Genomic DNA, 16,377 nt, shown 5'->3' on the forward strand with positions numbered 1-16,377 from the left:
ATAATCACCCCGAAGATGGCCGTGTTGACTGAAAATCTCAACCAGAGGGGTCAAATTTCAAATTTCAAATGTTTAATCTCAAATCAAACAAAAGTCCAAATTCTTGAAATAAAATCAATCATCTAAAAACTCAAAACTAAAAATCATCCACCTCCCGCAACCGTTTGTCGGGGGTGATAAATCTGAAATTAACCTCAGCTAACAAAGAGCAAATGCATGTCGGGTGTATCACTAAGGTTCATCCTCAAACAGTCTCTTGCCAACAGGGACGTGGCACGTGCCCTCTGATCGGGTGGTTTTGCCGCAAAATGGCACCATTATATTACGATCACGACCAAAGCCCGTATGTTCCCTAAAGGCGTCAAACCCTTGAGCGATGGATTATAGGGTATATCCAATAGGCATAAAGCCTTATGTTAGCTAAGGTGGATTCAGATATATCCACTTAGACAAATACCAACCCAGGTCTACAAGGTATTCTTGGACGAAGCAACCCATGGTTGCAGACAAGGTGCCTTCTGTCAGGTTGGGTCGACTACCTCCTCTGACTAAGTAGACCAGGGAACATGACAGCCCAGGACGACAGAACCATGGGATCTTGATCGGGCTCGTCTTCATTCCCCCCACCACTATTTTTAAGTTTATGGTGATGAACTCTAAATTTCAAATTTTAAAATTCAAATCCAAAATTTAAACCCTAAGTTATTGCTATTATACAATAAGTTCATAACCTATGTGAACGCTTGAACGACTAGCCTTAATCGAAAGTTCTCTCCTATTATCAGGAGGGGTAATTAACCATAGGGGCTTGCGCCTATAGGAAACCAGAACTCAGATCAAAAAGTCCTCACTAAATGAGGGCGAAATCTCTGGGTAGTGTCTTATCTCAAACCCAATCTGCCATCTGAAAATTTCCCTGGGATCACACCCCCAAAATGGAAATTTTCGGAGCCCACAATAACTAATCTTTCTTACACTCACATTTTGTTTAAGATGACAGGAACATTTTATAAAAATAATTATAAAATTATCATAGAAAAAAAAAAACTTCTTAAAAATGATTAAAAAAGTAACTTTCTATTTCAAAATTTTTTTTATAAGTATAAAAAAATAATAGTCAAATAAAATATTGATTTTACAATTAAAAATGAAAGTAGTAAAACTTCAATAAAAAATTTTAAAATATTCCAAATACATTACATTTATTTTATATCAATTAAAAAATATCACATATCAAATTCAATATTTTATAATTTAGAGTAATTTTTTTCAATTTATTTAAAAATTTCATAGATTTTTTGTCCCAATGCTGATCAATTGCTCTCGATTTTTACTAGCCACTTAATGGAAATTTTATTTGGTCCGATAAAAGGACGTAGAGCTACGTTCGGCCAGCACTAAATCGCGCCACGTAGCAAGCACAAAACCACGTATTTATCGATTTTGCTCGACAATAACGAGAAATACCATTATGTGAAGACAAATACCGAGCAACACAAGCAATACCGAGTTTTTTCTAGAAAAACTCAGTATCACTCAGTACTGCTCGTATTACTCGATATTGGTCTTCACAAAGCGGTATTTTTTGTTATTGCCAAGCAATACCGAGCAAATACTGGGTAACTCAGTAGTGATCAAACGTAGAGCTACGTCCAGTCACCGGACCTAATAATTGTTCCACTTAATGGGCAGGATTCAAATCAGCTCCATTACAAATTAAAATTTGAATGAAGTTATCGGATTAAATTTCAGGCTGACCCGAAAGCTTTTGAACTCCTATAGTTTATATATAATAATATATTATTGAAGTCCATACTAAAATTTTGAAAGCAATGGATGCCTATAAATATTGGTTATAATAAACTATTTGTGATTAAAATAATTATATTGAAATTCTAAAAAATTAACTAATCTTGAAATGATATTTCAATAATATTCAAAAACAGATAATCACAACTATTGTGTGCATACAAAATAAATAAGATCAACCTAATTATTTTGAAAAAAAAAATCAACATTCCATAGCTTGTTTGCTTTCTCTACCAATAAATACTTATATAAGGCTTTGTTTGGAGCAGCTTTTGATCACTATTTTTTACTATTAAAAAAAACTATACTAAAAAGTACTAAAAAAACTGTCTCAAACAAAGCACTGAAAAATTTTGCAACAGAAAGTCAGCAGGCGAGCATTAACTTAAAAAAAAAAAAAAACCATTGGGAAAACTCAGTCCTCCGAGAGATTGATATCCGATGCATCTGCAAATTCAAAGTTGCAATTAGCAAAGATGCATGAGAAATCAAAGACAATTAAGGAGAGAAATGAAAATACTATAGATTTGAAGAACGAAAAAAGAACTAAAAGAAAATATCGTGCCACTAAAGGAACCGCCTAGAACTGTACATGTTCTTGCTTTCCTCCATTAGCTCTGTTCTTTTATGTAAGTCTCCAGCTAGGGCTTTGATGGAGGTAAAAAGACTGAAGCCGTCAAAGAGCTTTATCAGGCAAACTTACAACATTGCAGCTTGCAATTACCATGTTATTTCAGTTAGATACTGAATTCATTTATTTAGGGGGTCATTTGGGATCAGTTTTCACTTTTATTTTTGTTTATTCTTTATGTTTTAACATTAAATAAAAATAAGTTTAGTATACTAAGTATTGATTTCTTTTTTATTGAATATAATAATGGGAGATTTACATACATACCACTCTATACTATTCTATTTACATATTTAACATCTAAAATTTTAATATTACATACATACCACTCATAATTTATTTTTATATCAAATATGAGAGATAGAAATGAAGTATATGAGTGGTAGGAAGGAAATAATAGTGACATATTTGATATTAAAATATTATAGGATAGTATATATGTAATATTAAAGTTTTGGTTGTTAGATATGTAAATAGGATGTTATAAGTCGTATGTACATAAATTTTCCTATAATATATGGCGGTGATTGCGAGCCGTGATAGAAGCTAGTGACGATAATGGTAAGTGGTAGGCAGCGGCGGGTGGTGTCTATTCAGATTTAAAAAATTAAATTAAATAAAAAATGCCATACAAAAAAAATAGACTAAATATGTGCTTTAAAAAAATACTAACGTAAAATGATCCAAACGACGCCGAAACTTAATACCAAGGCACAAGAATGGCTTAAGATTCATAATCCTACCATCCAACCTCACCCACCATATAGCTTCCACCACTAAGGGTATTGTATAGTTGGACAAATGTAAACCACAAGGAAAATGGACAAAACAATGATGTAGATGAGGCCTGTCCTAAAATTAAATCCCAGTATGATGTAGAATGGAAATCGCTTTGCTATGGAAGATGGACAAACTCCAAATGTCTCACAAAATCTGAAAATATTCTTCAGGTTTTTATTCAAAACCTGGAGCAATTTGGAGAGGAATGGAACGGCAGGATGACAGAGATTTGATGGATTTCAATTCCCAAAATCAGTGAACTGATTTGGGCAATAAACTAGGAAATAAAACTGAGTAAATACCAAGCAACACAATTAAGGAGGAGGCGGCTGATTGTGACCAGAATTTCCTAATTCCACTCTCAGCCTATGGAAGGAATTAATGGCTCAGTTTCATGTGGAGGGATAGGAATTAAATTGTGCTATAATTCCTTGAGATTTTTGGGAATTCTCAGATTTGGGAATTCTTTCCCAAAGAGCTGGAGTTAATGAATGAGAGGGGGCGGGTGAGAGAAAAAGAAAAAAAAGGGGAATTGTTTTCCTAAATCAATTATTTGATTTAAGAAGTAACAGCTGGGTGGGTGGGGAATGATTTTAGTTAATTGCAAAGGGAAATAAGAGTCAACTAGGAAATAAATCCTAATTGACTAAATAGGGTGGCCAGCGGCAGGGATAAGCCAAGAGGGAGTTTAATTAAAATAAATAAGGCTCTTTAAAATAGGTATAAGATTTTGGAAAGTATTATTTGTGATCCAATTTGAATTTCAATTTCAAATTAGATTAAAATAAAAACTTTCCCAAAATAGGAGAATTATTTTAGGAAATAATTTTGAAATTCAAATTCAACGAAATTTGAATTTCCGGAATTATCCCTTAATTAATTCATGCCCAAAGAGGAGATTTATGAGATGGTAGAGGGCTCAATTAAACTCAATTTGAATTTGAAATTCAAATTGAGTTAATTAAGAAACTTTCCTAAAATAGACTATTTAAATTAGGAAAGATTTTGAAAATTCGCAATGATTAATTTTGAATTTCAAAACTTTCCCACATTCAATTTAATCTAAAACAGGAAATAAAATTGGATGGGGGAAAAGGAGGGGAGTGGTCAGCGGCTAGGAAGATGAGGGGGCCGGCGGTTGTGGTCTTGGCCGGTGGCAAAGGGCTTGGGGCAATTGGGCCGTGGGGGCTTTGGGGAAAGAGGAGGGGTCGTTGGCTTGTGGTGGAAAATTTGTGGAGCTTGGTATGGATGTTTGGCCCGTGAGGTTGATGGAGGAAGAAAATGAAAACGACGACGGGGAGAGATAAAAAGGAAGAAATCAAAACAAAGATAAAACGAAAGATAGAAGGTAAACGAAAGAGAGAAAATGAGAACCGCGAACCTTGGACTCTTCCGAAGACTGACGGGTGATGCTTTGCCCTTCTCCAAGGGACTTCACGTCACGAGCCCGGACCCATCCTGCGGCTGATGAAAACTTCGATTCCTCTCCATAGAAATCTCACTAACGATCTCTCACAAGAACACAAGTGTGGACACATTTTTAATATCAATTCTTCATCTCTTTTACAATAGCTTAAGGCCCTATATATAGGCCACAACATGATTAAATCAAAATTACACAATTGCCCCTTGGGCCACAACACTCAAATAAACTATGCTAGGGGTAAAACAGGAAATAGGATAAAATAAGAGCTAAAATTCATAACATAACTCATAAATGACAATTTAAATTAGAGCCGTCGATTTACGACGCCTCCTTTGATAGATGCGCCAAATCTTCGTGCCGATGTCCGCATCACAGTAGTTATAGCTTTCAGTCATTAAAACATAAAATAGCAAATATGCCAATGGAACTCCAAAATCATACTATATTTATACAAATGGGCCTATTAACAACTGCAAGATAGCGTAGAGGAGATAACCAAAAGGGGTAAAAAGAGGATTGCTCACTTATTGGCACCTCAGATATGAGCAATGAGAATAACCATCCCTATAGTTCATGCCAGTTTTGACGAAGATGCTTTCTCCACCATCTCAATACATGGAGACAACCCGCAGCACTCAATAAGCCAACTGCAGCCAGGGCCATGATAGCAGCATTGTCGAGTCTCCGATAATAACCCCCCTATAAACAGCGCACACATTTTCATAAGCATGTAGCAATAGCGTCGGTGGTAAAATGAACACTTATGAAAACTATAAAGCAAGATACTGACAATAATCAGCACAAATAAAAATGCTGCATTTGCCGGTACTAGAGATGCACTGATCATGCCTCCGCGCAGCTCGTCGGGAACATACCTGATAAGACAGTAGAAGAAGCAATCACATCTAGGCTTTAAAAAGGAAGACATGAAGCATTTACATATGAAATAAGACTTACATTGTTCTCAACTTAGCTAGAGAAGGTGAAATCAAGCCAATGCAAGCATGAAAGATGCAGAACAAGACAACCAGAACTCCAATATCCTGTGAAGGAAGAAATTATGATATTATTTGCAATTATTGGATTATAGACCTAAAATTGGGGAAATGATAATTAACATTTTGTTATTTCTCAGAGTATTGCCTGATAATCATAAGCAATGATTGACAAAACCAGTCCCGCAATAACAAATGCAGCTATTAAATGATTGTGATCTTCATTATGCAAAGCTGAAGTACCAGAAAACCATGGAAAGGCCGTGCTTCCAAGCATCCTTGAACCAAGAAAACAAGGATATATGTGCGATAACTGCACTTCCCTCCCATCTTCCTGAAATAAAATCGAGTGATCATAGCTGGTAGAAATGTCATGAAGATGTGCAGATGCATAAATGCATGTATCTTTATACGAAGGGAAGTCAGGGAGGATGCAAGACCAATCATTCTGCAAATCTCAATAGGTCAAAAGGAAGGTGTCATATTAACTCCTCTAATAAACTAGTAGTTTTATACATACCAAAAATGGTTGGGGTAAGCCTCACCATAATGATGATAATGATCTATTTATTTCTGTCATGTCATGAACTGGCTGCATTAGTATAAGGTTAAGATGGCCTCACCCTAGGTAAGTACAATAGAGAGAAAGAAATGGAGATGATATTGGTTGTCACTAAAATCGGGAAATTATTCTGTGCGGACGCCGAACTCATACTAAGGGTACAATAGGAAATTCTAAGAAATAAAAGAAAATGCATAAAAGAAATACATGAATAACTAAAAATATAAACTCTGAATCGTGGCCGTCGATCTGCGCTGTCTACGGCGATACACATGTCTGAACCTCTGGTCGATGTCCACATCAATTAATCTCAGATTTAAGGTGATGGAGGGATATTTCCTTCAAGGCTTAAGCATAAATAGAAAGCATTTGAAATTCAAATTATTTTGAATTTGACTTCAAATCCTTTCCTAAAACACAAGGGGCTAAATATGGAAGGTATGAATGGGGAATTTTAAATCCAATCCAATTAGAGATTAAAGTGGATTTGACTTGAAAACTTTCCAAAATAGAGTTCTAAATTTGGAAAGATTTCAAAATTCAAATTTCATTGAACAATCAAGGTTTTCCAAAGGGGTTTTCCAAACAAAGATTATGATTTAGGAAAATTAATATCGAAACCAATCTATTTTGAATTAGATGGATGTCATAATTAACTTTCCTATTTTGGAATTCTAAAAATGGAAAGAATTTGAAATTCGAAATTTGAATTTCAAATTTGGTCTTCCTAATTTAGGTTTTGGGATTAGGAAAGTTTCAATTAGCCATGAGGTGGAGAGGGTATGAAGGATTTCGGGTGGAGGTGAATCCGGTGGCCAAACGAAGATGGGGAGGAGGAAGACGATGAGAAAAAAAAAATTAAAGAAGAGAGAGAACAAAAACAAAGATCGAAACAAACAATAGAGGATATAAAAAAAAAAACGCGAGCCTTGGACTCTTCCGAAGACCGACGGGTGATCCGATTGCCCTTCTCCAAGGGACTTCAAATCACGAGCCCGGACCCATCCTGCGGCTGGTGACAACTCCGATTCCTTCCAATAGGAATCTCACTCTCATCCTCTCTCAAAAAGAACACAAGTGTGGAAAAACACAAAATTTTCATATTCATTAACCATCCATTACAATAGCTAAAGGTCCTTATTTATAGGCCATAACATGAGAAAATAGAAAATTACAAATATGCCCCTTGGGCCACAACACTCAAATAAATTAACCTAGGGGTAAAAGAGAAAATAACATAAAATAGAAACTAAAATGCAGAAAATAATTCATAAATGACAACTTAAATTAGAGCCGTCGATTTACGACGTCTCCTGTGATAGATGCGCCAGATCTTCGTGCCGATGTCTGCATCAGAAAGAAATGGAGATGATATTGGCTGTCACTAAAATCGGGAAATTATTCTGTGCGGACGCCGAACGCAGTTCACCGTCTGCAGATCAACCAGAATGCACCACATCAACAGTACCGAGCCGCGGTACCGAGCAGGGAGTGACATGGCGCATTCTGATTTATCTCTGTACCGTGTTCAGCGTCTGAACAAAATAATTTCTACGCTACAATCTTCCCAAAAGCTGCTAAACTTGTAACAGCCAGTCATGAATCACAAAGAACCGCTCTTTGAATTGATAAATGGTCACAGTTTCCGTGAATGACCAGTATCACATGGCACGTGCTATATATCTAGGTATATACTTATTGGCAGACCAATGCAAAACTGGCATTGGCAATGATAGTGCAGTCATTGGACTACCTCATTACTCTAATTTGACGTACCAAGCTCGTGTAATATTCAAGCAGACAAGCACTTCACAATTAAAAGATACACAGAATATTAATAATTTCATCAGTTTAACAAGAGTTCTGCTATGTCCGTAAAGTATAGAAAATTTAGGCAATGGACCCAAATACTGCTACAGTATAAAGATATTAAAGAAGAAGACGTTCAATAGTGAAGTAATGTTAACCATACCACTATGGTTGGTGCCCAAAGAATCCAAAAGACAGATAAGGAAAAATGGACACTTGCTTGAGCCCATCCAAGCATCCATATGCTTTTATCTGTCAAGCAGGGAAAATCTCATGTGAAGAAACAGAACAGACGTGGCATCAGAGTTTCAGTTGCACGCATACCCAATAAACATATTTTCTCCCATAACGACACCAGAACAAAATACAACAGCGAGAACTATACATTCAAACAATTGCATATACATATATAATGGAAGTAGGTAGTATCCAAACAAAATTATATTTTGACAGAGCGAAAATATCTCAAAACTATATCATCTATTTTTCCTATTCAGCTGTAAAGATCCAGTTTTCAAAAATTTCAATACAATTTCAAAATGGGTTGGCATTCATCTTGGAAAGAAACTTAGATTTCAAAAGAAATTCAACCGCATCAAAAATAGTAACATCAAAGAAGGGCGAAGCAAGTTTGGCAATGAGAAAAAGATTTATTTATCGAAATCAATGTGGTTTATCAACAAACAAAAATTTAATGCAACAAAACTTATAACACTTGGAAAATCAGTTAGAACATAAGTGCGACCATTAAGCTGTCTTGCCTCAAGTTCCAAGAGTAGGACCTGAATAACAGTAGCCAGGACTTGGCCTTGAGACATTCAATTACGAGAAGATAATTTTTTCCAAAAGTAAAAAAAACTTGCCCTCTGTTGCCAGGATTAACTTTAAGCCATATTAAGACCAAAATGTTCATTTACAATTCCACTTTCGCAGACCCAGTAGAACCATTTTAATTAGCAGGAATTTGAGCTCATAAGGATCTATCCAAATATGTAAGTAAATTTTGGTTACTTATTACATGCTGAGACATCATGGAAATTTTTCAGCGATTTTCATCATGAACATGGAAGTAAGTTGAAAGTTGCAATCATATAACAATAAAGGGCTGTATGGTACAGAAACATTAGTTTTGCTTATTCATGTTATTAGCAGATGATGTCAACGGTTTGACTCATTGACATTTTTAAATAACAATTTCATACAAGATATCTAAGTCCATTTTGAAGATATTTAAAAGTGGGCTAAATCTGCCAACACTAGATGTCAGGTTATCATTAGCTAAAATAAATGACGACAAAAAAATTTTAATAAGCATAATCAACTTTTCTACATAACATTACATCGACATTGAATCAACCACACTAATTACATAATCATCTGAATAATATTGTAATCAAGACAGCAGCAGGCTGCATACTATCGAACCAAACATCCCCTATAACATATGCATGAAATGATGCTCCTATAAGAATAGAAAGATTGCGGCAAATCAAACTAATGTTTAATTAGACTTTTACACCAATTAAAAAAGAAAGAGGCTGATTGGTAGGCTTGTTTTGGTGGATACTATTCAATGGAATCATTATTAATATATAAACAAAATCTTTTCTAAATCTTGTTTCAATTTATGACAACTTATGTACGTAACTTTTCCTCATTTTATAATATTAGAATTGTATAGAAAACTATTGTTGATGGATATTTTATCCAACTAGGTTTTCATCATAGCTTTTTCTCCCTATCTACAGTCTTCAATCTGGTATATCTACACGTTAAAAGAGGAAGCCAAACAGAACATGACAAAATCACCATTCGTCAACCATTCCATTAACTAGAAAAACTTGCCTACTTTAAACAAAAATACAGCTTGCCATCTGCATTTGATTATCTTACCTGCAATAATGTGCCCTGCAAATGATTTCTGATAACTTTCAACAGTAGCTTTTTGGTTATTTCCATCCCATTCTTTCCTTATACAAATGATGCTAATGATGGCCAAAAGGGCTGCGGGTGCAGATGCCAAAAGAAATCCTTTTTTGAGATCCTTGGTTAAAAGGTTTGCAAGCGCTTGACTACCGAGGAGAGATGAAGATTCAAATAAGGTCATCAACCAGAAGGTATCACTCAGCAGATCTCTTCTATGACCTTGCTGCCAAGCAAAGAATAAGGACGTCATAGAATCTTTCAAAAGAGTAATGCTAGAGTAACTGAAGCATCATAACTCAACACGAACCTTTTCATGTTCAGCTACCATCCATGTCTCAAAACAAAATGAATAAACAGTAGAAGCAATTCCCATGAATAGAGTTGACATTAACATACTTTGCTGCCACGTCACACTCTTTAAGACGCCCACCAGAAGATGGAAGAAGCAAAATAAGATGCAAAATTTTCTTGGGCCTCTAAAATTACAATAATTTTTGTTACTGAGTTTTCTAAGTTCAATCAAGCAATGGAAGAATGGAGAAGAAACATGTCTCAACATATGAGAAAACATTTTTGCTAAACAAATGAAATTTGGAAGATAGAAAACAAGGCAGCACATGATATGAATAATTAGAAGAAGGGGTCTAAGTTAAATTAAGTGTCCTGTAATCTCCACAAGTCTCTCTGACCCACATCACAATTTCATATATTTTGCAACGAGTGATATGTTGCAATTTTGGAATTGTCAGTTCAATTTGAAATTCTTCCCATTCTCTAGGGCACTTTTACCTGTGGCAGTAACAAGAAAGCTTTGCACAAATCAATAGGGTACATTTAAGCTTGTTGAGTAACTTGAGTTACATATTTTTGCCTAATTATCAATCTACGGGGTTTAGTAAGAATCATCATCATAGCCAAGTGCCTCTTTTTCTCTTCCTCCTTCATACCTTCACTATTCAAATAAAATTTAAAAGTTTCTATAACACAATTACACTGCCTATTTAAGCAGTCGAATGTAGGGGTGTAAGTGAGATGAGCTTAAGAAAGCTTGTTTTGTGTTTGTTCGACTCATTCAAATTTTCATGTATTCGAATTTGATTGAGTTTTTCTAATCTCAATCAAGTAAAAGAAGATGGAAGGATGGAGGAGAAAGATGTCTGAACATATGAGAAAATTTTCTGCTAAACATTGCAAATTGAAAGATATAAAACAAGGCAACACAGTATAGGAATAGTTAGAAAGCAAGGGTCAAAGTCAAATTTAGTCTCCTGCAAGCTCCGTAAGTTTTTCTTACCCACATCACAGTTTCATATATTATGCAATGTGTGACATGTTCCAATTTTGGAATTGTTTGTTCAATTTGGAATTCTTCCCATTCTCTAGGGCACTTCTACTTTGGGAGTAACAATAAAGCTTTGCACGAATCAATAAGGTACATTTAAGCTTGTTGAATACCAGGTTTTTGCCTAATTATCAATCTACCGGGTTTAGTAAGAACCATCATCATGGCCAAGCGCCTCTTTTTCTTCCTCCATACCTTCACTATTCAAACTAATTTTAAAAGTTTCTATAACACAATTACAGTGCCTATTTAAGCAGCCAAATGTAGGGGTGTAAACGAGATGAGCTTAAGAAAGCTTGTTTTGTATTTGTGTTCAGCTCATTCAAATTTTAAATGTTCGTATTTGACTGAGTTTTCAAATCTCAATCAAGCAAGAAGATGGAAGAATGGAGGAGAAAGATGTCTGAACATATGAGAAAAACTTTCTGCTAAACAATGCAATTTGGAAGATATAAAACAAGGCAGCACAGTATAGGAATAGTTCAAAAGCAAGGGTCTAAGTCAAATTTAGTCTCCTGTAATCTCCGTAAGTCTCTCTTACCCAAATCACAATTTCATATACTATGCAACGTGTGACATGTTTCAATCTTGGAATTGTTTATTCAATTTAGAATTCTTCCAAATCTGTAGGGAACTTCTAATTGTGGGAGTAACAGGAAAATTTTGCACGAATTAGAAGGATACATTTAAGCTTGTTTAGTTGCATGTTTTGCCTGACTATCAATCTACCGGTTTTAATACGAATCACCACCATGGCCAAGCGCCTCTTTTTCTTCCACCTTCATACCTTCACTATTCAAACCAATTTTTGAAGTTTCTATAACACAATAACACTGAGTATTTAAGAAACCACATGTAGAGGTGTAAATGAGATGAGAAGAAAGCTTGTTTTGTGTTTTTGTTCGGCTCATTCAAATTTTCAAATGTTTGTATCAGACGATTGTTTGAATGTGTATATGAATATTGCATTTGTGTTCAGCTTTCAGGCCAAACACGAACCAATTTTAAACAAATGAAAATAAATAAGTAATGAGCCAAACATAATATACTCATTCTACATATCTACCAACTAATTAATAAAAATGAAAAAAATATAAATTAATAATATACAATTTAAAGATATTTAGTTATTTATTCCTAATTTTTTCAAACCAACAACAAGTTGAATACGATCAACAAGGCTAGGTTCGTTAAGAAAAAGAACTCAAAATTACTAATCAATATCGACACGCTTAACAATGAATCAAACACGAGCTTTTTAGCAAACCAAACATGATTGTTTACAAAAAGCATTTTAAATAACCCTAGTGCTGTAGCATAGCATAAACTATTTATGACATAACCTATCAATCGCAACAAAGTGCATAGATATTCATTAATGCACGATATGATGCCTTTTTGCCTATTTTCTTTAACTCCAAAACAGGATAGTATCACAAGTTAAAATTTATGCCCGTAAAATACGACTGACATTAATGTAGAAATACATATCATCATTAGCCTTACCTTAACTATTTATGTTCAAATACAACTTAATGATATGATGCATTTAAACAGCAATTCAAATAACATCATGTGTCCTCCGAACGATCCCCAATGAAGTTTAGAATTTTCTAGTATTACCCACTATAATAATTGGGATAATTTGCATTGATTGTATGGACGATGAGATCCTATATTAGAACAATCCAATGAGGAATGCATCCTAAAGATCATCTAAACATTGTTCTAACTTGAGGGGTATTTGAGCTAAATGGATGGGGCCCATCATTTGAATGATGAACACAAAAGTCAATTTTGTTGTGTCATCGATTTCATTCATCATATAAGTTGGTGAGGTTCCTATTAGACCTAATCAACTTGACTTTTTGTTATACAGACATAAACGGCGAAGGAGTCTATCATCAACATCAAATTTAGCAAGATATTTATAAAATTTTATTATGTTTTCTTAGTTTGTTTATGATTTTGTTTTGGGCCTTTCGTTGATTGCAAAATGTTCAAGTCACTACCTCATAAAAATCTGATGAGACTTCCCCGTGGGATCCGTAGAATGATGCTTTCTCTAAGTACTAAAAGCACAAAAAATTTCTGCAGCAGTTCAATAAATCTAGCAAAGAGCAACAAAGAGTATGATGAGCATATCCAAGATGAGTGTATAGAAAAAGTGGAGTATTGAGGGGACCTCTCTCCATACTAAAAAAAAATGTATGGGTGGTGCACAAGGCACCTGAATGATTAAGATCTCCCCAACATGCCAAGCATGAAGTTAATGGGTGCTGCTCGACAAAGTTAAAAATGTTAGGTGGTGATGAAAGAAGTTACATTGCAAGAAGCCTATAGGTTAGTGAATAGAAGAAGGTGAAGGGTATAGTTATTGCCATTCTTCCTAAAGCAAAACAACGTAAAACAAGAGATACTCGAGCTTCGTTCATTAAATCCATGTTTAACCATCTTCATTCGCAAGCTCTCCTCTATTCTTCCATGATTATCCCCTTCCCTTGTATTTATAGATGGAACATGGTCTTTTCTTAAGCTTCTATCCATAATGGGACCAAATCCCATTCATTATAGTGATATTTTGGCATGATGTAACCATCTTCACTTGCAAGCTCTCCTCTCTTCTTCCATAATTTCCCCCTTCCCTTGTACTTATAGAGGGCAAATCACCTTTTCTTAAGATTTATGGCAATAATGGGCCCAAATTCCACTTGCAAGCTCTCATCTCTTCTTCCATGATTGTTCCCTTCCCTTGTACTTATAGAGGGAAAACGATCACTTGTTAAGATTTCTAGACATAATGGAACTAGTGTGGAAGGCTGAATAGAGGCTTTTGGAAGAGTAGGGAATAATTTCATAGGGACAAGTAAAATAGGGCTTTTTTTCAAGCTTACGTCAATTGTGTTCATCTTTAAAAAGACCAACCCTTTCAACCAGACTATGGGCATAAGTCCATCTAATTAGTTTTGATCGAGTGTTGTCAAGTACACGTAGGCTTCTTCAAGTTCAATTAAGTTTGTCTTGGACCAATAACTACACATTTGATTTAATGGAGAACCCTAGCATGATCTAAATTGGTGTGACTCAAGCTGACAAATTTAACCACTGTTGAATGGCCTTTGACCATATTTGACTAGGGTTGAATTGATAGATACTTCAAATTGATACTCGAGGTAATAATATTTAACACATGTAGATATTTTCCTTTAAATCACTGAAGCCTACAATAGAACCATCATTGGGACTACCAGGAGAGGCTACTAGGATGCTCAAGTTAGAAATCATAGGATGAGAGGATGAAGAAAGGAAGGAGCTATGCATTTTCTAAGGGAAAGAGAACAAGAAAATAAAAAAGAGGAAGTGGAGAGGATTCTTTATAAGAGGAACATAAGAAAAGAGAGGGATGGCCAAATAGTTAACTTAAATGTAGAGGCATACAAAAGTCCCCTTTATCAACTCCATGTGAGGATATTTATTAATGATTAGGATGGAAAGTTTCTCAGTTTCAAAAGATTTTTTATGTATGGTGATCTCCTTCCCCTAGTAACTATTGGATTAAGAACTTGAACCCCAAAGAATATCTAAAAATTGGGTGCACAATCTAGTCCAACACAACTACTGTGAGGAACAAGCAAAACAAATCTAACAATGACATTAGATGGAGGGGATATAAATTAAAGAATATGGGAATGGATATGATTCAAAATCAACTAATGTTTGAGGCCAATATATGAAATTAAAAAAAAAAAAAACATAAATCATACTACTTTTTGGAGGAAAATATTCATCTCTTCATAACTAGAAAATCCATCAACCACCTTTTGTGAAGCTTGAGATCCTTTAGCTGTTTCTTGTCCAAAAGCCATCATACTTAGCACAAAGTCTTTGACATATCAGTTTAGGGAAGTCAATAAATGTAAACTAGAGAGATTTCCAAGTTATTGTCTTGGTATGGATTCCCTGCTTAAAACTTCATCAAATAGATCGGCGTGAGAATCGAACACCACTTTTTAATGGATCATTCATCAAAACACCAGACATTAGTTTGGCTGCAGAGAAATCGAGTACAAATACACAGAAAACCCCGTAAGAAAGCTCAAGGAAACTGTTGTATATAAAACATTAAGCCACATAATTCTTTTTTTTTTTTTCATTTCATTGTTTAGGCGTCGAGCATAATTACAAAAAGAAAACAAAAGAATCAGAAACTCACATTATATCAGAAAGAAAGCCTAAAAAAGTGCCAAAAACGAGTGAAACAGCTACTCCTGCAGATGCAACCAAAACCATCTGATCCCTACTCATCCCATGGTACGCAAACTCATACTCCCCGACAACAGATTCAAGCCCCTCCATCACTGCATAAGTTTAATTTACCAATGAATTTCAACTCCAAAAACAAAAAGAACATAATTATCATCGCAATGAACGCACATTATATAAATAAATACATGAATGCGAAGCCCTACCCGACGCAAGAGAGTAGAGAAGCAAGAAGCTCCTCTGGAAACGTAGAAACGGCGCCGTGGGGCCGACATCGAAGAGCGAGGAGGCAGTAGTCGTCGTCCTCGCGGCTCCGCCGCTTCGCGAGAAGTAGGGATGGAGAAACACGGACAAGAAACAACAGGCTAGAAGGAAGCCATAGATGAGGGGGCTCAGCATCCATTCTTCCCTCTCGATCGCAACGCTCATCTAAGCCTCCGATGCACCAAACCCTCGATTAGACCTTCTGCTCCCGCCAGTGAGCGGAGGAAGCTATTGGTTCCCACCACGATTTGGTAGGAGATCCGATGCTCTCTCCATCACCTAAGGGGATGTTTGGTATGCGGATTTAGCCAGATTTAAGGCCGGATTTGGGCGAAATCCAGCCAAACGGCCTAAAATGCAAATCCAAATCTCACGGTAAATGGAATCCGCGGCTGACGGAAAAAGAGCACTTCTTGCGGTAAATCCCGGATTTCTCAAATCAACCGATTCGGCGGATTTACGGGATTTGGCCGAAGAAGCGCGCGAAAGGGAGAAAGTTACCTTCACAGCAAGCGAGCTCCAGTTGTTGCTTCAGATCAAAAAAATGTCGTAACTTCCGATCCAACAGGA

At 35.7% G+C, this 16,377-nt stretch overlaps 1 protein-coding gene across 2 annotated transcripts; it reads right to left on the reverse strand.

Annotated features, from left to right (window-relative positions):
* Positions 1-2,086: 2,086 nt before the first annotated feature.
* LOC110116656 lies at positions 2,087-16,360 on the reverse strand. Of its 2 annotated transcripts, XM_020850325.2 has the most exons (11): positions 16,309-16,360; positions 15,750-16,157; positions 15,494-15,638; positions 10,246-10,414; positions 9,906-10,161; positions 8,176-8,264; positions 5,790-5,975; positions 5,604-5,689; positions 5,437-5,521; positions 5,171-5,345; positions 2,087-2,256 (listed from the first exon to the last, which is right to left on the reverse strand). In XM_020850325.2, exons 2-10 carry the CDS (start codon positions 15,970-15,972, stop codon positions 5,211-5,213), a joined length of 1,374 nt encoding a protein of 457 aa, XP_020705984.1. In that variant the 5' UTR covers positions 15,973-16,157; positions 16,309-16,360; the 3' UTR covers positions 2,087-2,256; positions 5,171-5,210. The 2 variants fall into 2 exon arrangements, with proteins under 2 accessions (XP_020705984.1, XP_028552473.1); XM_028696640.1 differs by lacking the exon at positions 2,087-2,256 and having other exon boundaries at positions 4,939-5,345.
* Between the last annotated feature and the right edge of the window lie 17 nt (positions 16,361-16,377).

This window comes from Dendrobium catenatum, unplaced genomic scaffold (assembly GCF_001605985.2).
Source record: "Dendrobium catenatum unplaced genomic scaffold, ASM160598v2 fragScaff_scaffold_793, whole genome shotgun sequence".
Classification (NCBI taxonomy): Eukaryota; Viridiplantae; Streptophyta; class Magnoliopsida; order Asparagales; family Orchidaceae; genus Dendrobium; species Dendrobium catenatum.